At 37.1% G+C, this 4,901-nt stretch overlaps 1 protein-coding gene across 2 annotated transcripts in view; it reads right to left on the reverse strand.

Moving 5' to 3' along the window:
* LOC107697243 (myocilin-like) overlaps positions 1-4,901 on the reverse strand; it is a 25,993-nt gene that overhangs the window by 20,193 nt on the left and 899 nt on the right. For both annotated transcript variants that reach the window (XM_016497963.1, XM_016497972.1), the window contains exon 2: positions 2,300-2,401. In XM_016497963.1, the coding sequence (XP_016353449.1) occupies positions 2,300-2,365 (66 nt within the window). In that variant the 5' untranslated portion in view covers positions 2,366-2,401. The remainder of the gene's footprint in view (positions 1-2,299; positions 2,402-4,901) is intronic.

The raw sequence follows: 4,901 nt of genomic DNA on the forward strand, positions 1-4,901 counted from the left end.
GTAACCTTATAATGTAAAAGGGCTCCCTATAGTTTTAAGCATAAGCTGAGGTAGATTTTTATCACTAAGAACATTTAAACTATAACTGAATGTATTTAAAGAAAGAGCAACTTGTTCAGTAAACCATTTAAAAAAAAAAAAGTTTTTCCCCCTGCTGTACTGAAATCATACCGAACCGTGACGTTAAAACCGAGGTACGTACCGTACCGTCATATTTGTGTACCGTTACACCCCTAATATATATATATATATATGCTGTTTTAAAAACTAACATTTATGGGTCTGGACTCTGTCTGCTGGGTTTTAGTAAGATTCATATAAGTGATTCAGTTTAAAGGAAACAAGTTCCTGACTTTAGATTTCATGTTGTGACTTCAAGTAACCCTGCAACTGCTCATTTCCAATTGGCCCTTTACTAGGGAATATTTCAACACAAGAATCAGGTCTTTTCATGAGTCACGGTCAACGGTGTTACATAAACGGCATGTGGAAAGCCACATTCATCTTTACTCTATTACACATTCTAGTTCTCTCACTGCTGCTGAGTTCAAGCTTCGACGTGAGGCAAATTAGAAGAGACTTTTCCTTGGATGTGCTAACGTCTGAACCATCCAACAGTTTCTCCCAAACATACATCAGTCCTGGACTTGGTACCCAAGTGAAAAACATGAGGTTATCATATTCTGGTATTGACCTAGCTAATGTCTGGCAGGGTTTTAATGACTCTCTAGGACTGGCAGAAGATAGAGACATTGAATGTTAATTATGAGATCGGTACTGACAGATTCTTGGGAAGCGCTCTGCTAGTTTATTACCCCCTGCATGAGAACCATCCAACAGTTTCTCCCAAACATACATCAGTCGGGAGTGGTACCCAAGTGAAAAACATGAGGTTATCATATTCTGGTATTGACCTAGCTAATGTCTGGCAGGGTTTTAATGACTCTCTAGGACTGGCAGAAGATAGAGACATTGAATGTTAATTATGAGATCGGTACTGACAGATTCTTGGGAAGCGCTCTGCTAGTTTATTACCCCCTGCATGAGCTAATGCCTGTTACATCAAGACATTAGTCTTCACTTTCAAATTAACTTTTCTGTTCTTTTCCATTCACTGCCTGGTTTTGTTATTCAAAAACAGATTTATTGTTAGTGGGTACACCACCATTCGAAAGTTTTTAAAAGAAGCCTCTTATGCTCACTAACACTGCATTTATTTGTTTAAATACAGTAAAAACAGTTATATTGCGAAATATTTTTTTCAATTTTAATGAACTGTTTTTTGATTCAATATAATCCAAAATGTAATTTATTCCTGTGATGGCAAAGCTGAATTTTTAGCAGCCATTACTCCAGTCTTCAGTGTCACATGATCCTTCAGAAATTACTCTAATATGCTAATTTGGTTCTTGAGAAACATTTCTTTTTTTTTTTTACCAATGTTAAAAAGAGTTGTAATGCTTAATATTTTTGTGGAAACCATAATACATTTTTGCAGGATTATTCGATGAACAGAAAGCTACATTTTTTTTTTTAATATTTATTATTTATTATTAACATTATAAATGTCTTTACTGTCACTTTTGATCAACTGAATGCATCCTTGCTGAATAAAAGTATCAATTTCTTGAAAAAAACAAAAAATCTAAATGAAAAAATGACGATCTAAATGATTTTACCCAATGGACAGTAAAACAGCCAAAAAAATCCATTACCTTACAATGAAGGAGAGACCCCACCACCTTCAAAACCTTAGCATTGCAGCAGTGACTTATGCATGGGCCAAAAACACTCTTTTTTTCATTTAAAGAATCTAATTTACATATTATGTCTGTTTATTTCTGCAAAATCATGTTTATTTTCGTTTTTCAGTGTATATTTTTCTCTCCATCTGTTTAATTTCTTTTCCACCTCAGTTTATCACTGCTATTATGACGTATGGTAACTGTTTGTCGTTGTTAAGAACAAATTGCTCTCTGAAGGGTTGTGCAACACAGGAGTTGAAATGTGGTGTGTGAGTGTTTGTAATAGCATGCACACTGCTGTTTTAGATGGGCTGTTATATAAAGGATTTTTTTGTGGTCTGCAGACACTAAGGAACATGAGGAGAGAGTGGTTTACTCTTCCTGTAAACAACATAAACAGATCATGGGGCACAATGGCCTTGTAAAAGTGCAGAAACATGCAAGCCTGGCTCTAGTCAACTAAGAGCATCTTTAGACCTCTCATCTCCATGTTGTCATCACCTCCAGGTAATCTATATGGTAAGAACTGACTCACTGTTACTTCAGTGACTTACCCGCTCACTGCGAATGGAACCAGTGACCTCTTCATCATTCAGATGCCGTTTAAATTTAGGGGGCATGCTGGGGTCGAGCTGCTCCTCCCTCTCTGGCTCCCTCTGCAGGCAAACACAAGAAACACAGCAGTGATTGAACAGATTTCTTAGATCTCTTTCTTCACCTATAATAAAATAATAGCAATCTGTGAATAATTACAATTCAACTGTGGACACAGGTGTGAGTTTAGCAGAGATCCAATCAGATTTTAGAGTTGGAACTATCTGTTCTTTAAGTGTTAATTTAGACCAGACTGTGACCTAAGAGAAAGCTCAACTATAATGACCACATATCTGAGCACCGGTCTGTTAGCCGGTTCATTAGACTGAACTTTAGGCCATAAAAGCTGCACTACTTTTAAGTAAATCCAGCCATAATTCAGACTTGGGGAGAGACCACCCCATTATATTTAACTCGTTTGGTCATGGGGATCATTCTAGACACACCAATTGTAATGTGCTGCTTGCAAACATCAAACAAAGCAGTTAAAGACAAACTCTAGTAATTGATGTGAAAGTCATAACGTCCCTCTATGCGTATTTGCTTTATATTCACACAGCAGTTCATTTCTGGTTAAACCATTTGGCCGTTCTTTTACAAACCCGTAGCCTATAGCTTTGAAGTCACAGCAGGTTTTCATCTTTAAACTACCAGACATATAAGCTTAAACTTTACCTTTGGAATAACAATGACAGATTCTCATACAGACCCTCTACTGAACAGTTTCTGAGCACAAGAGTGCACAGCTAGAATCAGGACAGGTGATAGGAAAGTCATTTTGTAACTGTAGCTTGCCAAATTCTACATTTATGTAACTTAAACAAAACCATAATAATAACAGCAATATTCACCTAGATACTTATGTGCTACGAAAAAAGACTTCTAGGAAAACTATAGAGCGGAGCAGTGATTACAGATTTTTGTAGGCCAACCTGAAAGTTAGCCTCACCCTGTTTACCTCGACAAAAAGCCATTGGCCATTTTCCACTGGCTTTTGATTCACTGCAGAAAATAAGTTCTGTAACAAAAAAAAGTTTATGATTCTTACATGTTTCGTTCATCAAGATTTTCTCAGCTTCACAAATGAACAGTTTTTATGAATTTTTAAGCCTATATACAATCGGCAGAAGTAAAAAGCTAGCATTAGGCTATAAATGTACTACATCATGGTCGCATGACTTCAGCATCACTACCATTTAAGACTGCTCTCTGCTTCTCTTGCTGGAAGAGCTGTCGGAAAACGGCTTCTCCTTTATCCAGGAGCACGGCAGAGCTTTCCAGAAAGCAGGAGAAGGGGAAAGAAGGGCTTGGGACAGGGAACGAGAGGGAGGGAAGAGAAGGACACACGGGGTTTGAGAGAAAGAGCATGAAAAGGTAAACAAAAGAGAAAGAATCTAACCATCATCCACTGAAACCACTCAGATAGATTTACTTTTTTAACTTAAGTTCATTTCTGTGTAAGAACAATTAATTAGGCCTAAAAGTGTAGGTTAGCCATAGTAATAGTGTCTTAAAGACGTCACCCAAATGCCATTTAGCCAACCTCCAAACTCTTGATGTGCAACATATGACAGTTTTGTGTGAGCAACAGACATAATTTTTAATTTTGCTGCAATTTTTACTTCTTAAATTTCACTTGCACTTCCCAGTATCTAACCGTGGTGTGTCTCAGTCAGGGACGCTGGAGAAACAGTGGTATTATGCAAGTGATGGTATGATGTGTGATTGTTAGAAAAGTGTGACACATCGTCATGCACCCCTGGGAAGATTTTCAGCAAATACTGGCATTAATTTCAGCCTGCTTCTCACGCAAAAACATTGTGCATATGTATTATATACATATTTTTTATTTTTTTATTTTATTAAAGATACATAATTAAAACAATATGGAAATGAACAGAAATTTAAAAAAAAAAAGTGCAGTAGGGCAATGATTGAACAGATGGCTGGAAGGAAGGATGGGCAGAAGGATGGAAGGATGGATGAATGCATGGGAGCCCATTTTCAGGTGTATGAAACAGAGTTGGGACTGAGATGATAGTAAAGTAAACTGAAAGCAGAAATCTGGCCCTATAGTTGCCAATACAAACCACCAAACCCACAATGAACATTTTGATTGCAAAATGTTTATGGACTTCACAAGTGATCACACTGATTAAACCCTCACATCTTTACGGAAAAGCTTCAAAATAATGGACAACTCACAAACAATACTAACAGGTTAAGCATCCACTAAACGGTTTAGAAACACACAGGTCAGGGAACGGCTAACAGAAACACATGACAGGATTTACATCATTCAGGAAATAAGACAGCTTTAACTTTCCATCATTAACTGTGGATTAATCAAAGACTACTTGAATAATTGAGTCTAAACCAATGACACACATAATCACTGATCATGAGAGACAGTGAAACTGAAACTGAAAAGACTCAACATTCACTCACTCGTGAGCAATAAAAGACTGGAAAAACAACAGAATTCCTTCCTCTCTTCATTCATTCATTCGTTCGTCAGAAATACACTGATTTTACCAGACTTTATAGTGTAGATCGCGCTAT

This window comes from Sinocyclocheilus anshuiensis, unplaced genomic scaffold (genome assembly GCF_001515605.1).
Source record: "Sinocyclocheilus anshuiensis isolate Anshui unplaced genomic scaffold, SAMN03320099.WGS_v1.1 scaffold801, whole genome shotgun sequence".
Taxonomy (NCBI): Eukaryota; Metazoa; Chordata; class Actinopteri; order Cypriniformes; family Cyprinidae; genus Sinocyclocheilus; species Sinocyclocheilus anshuiensis.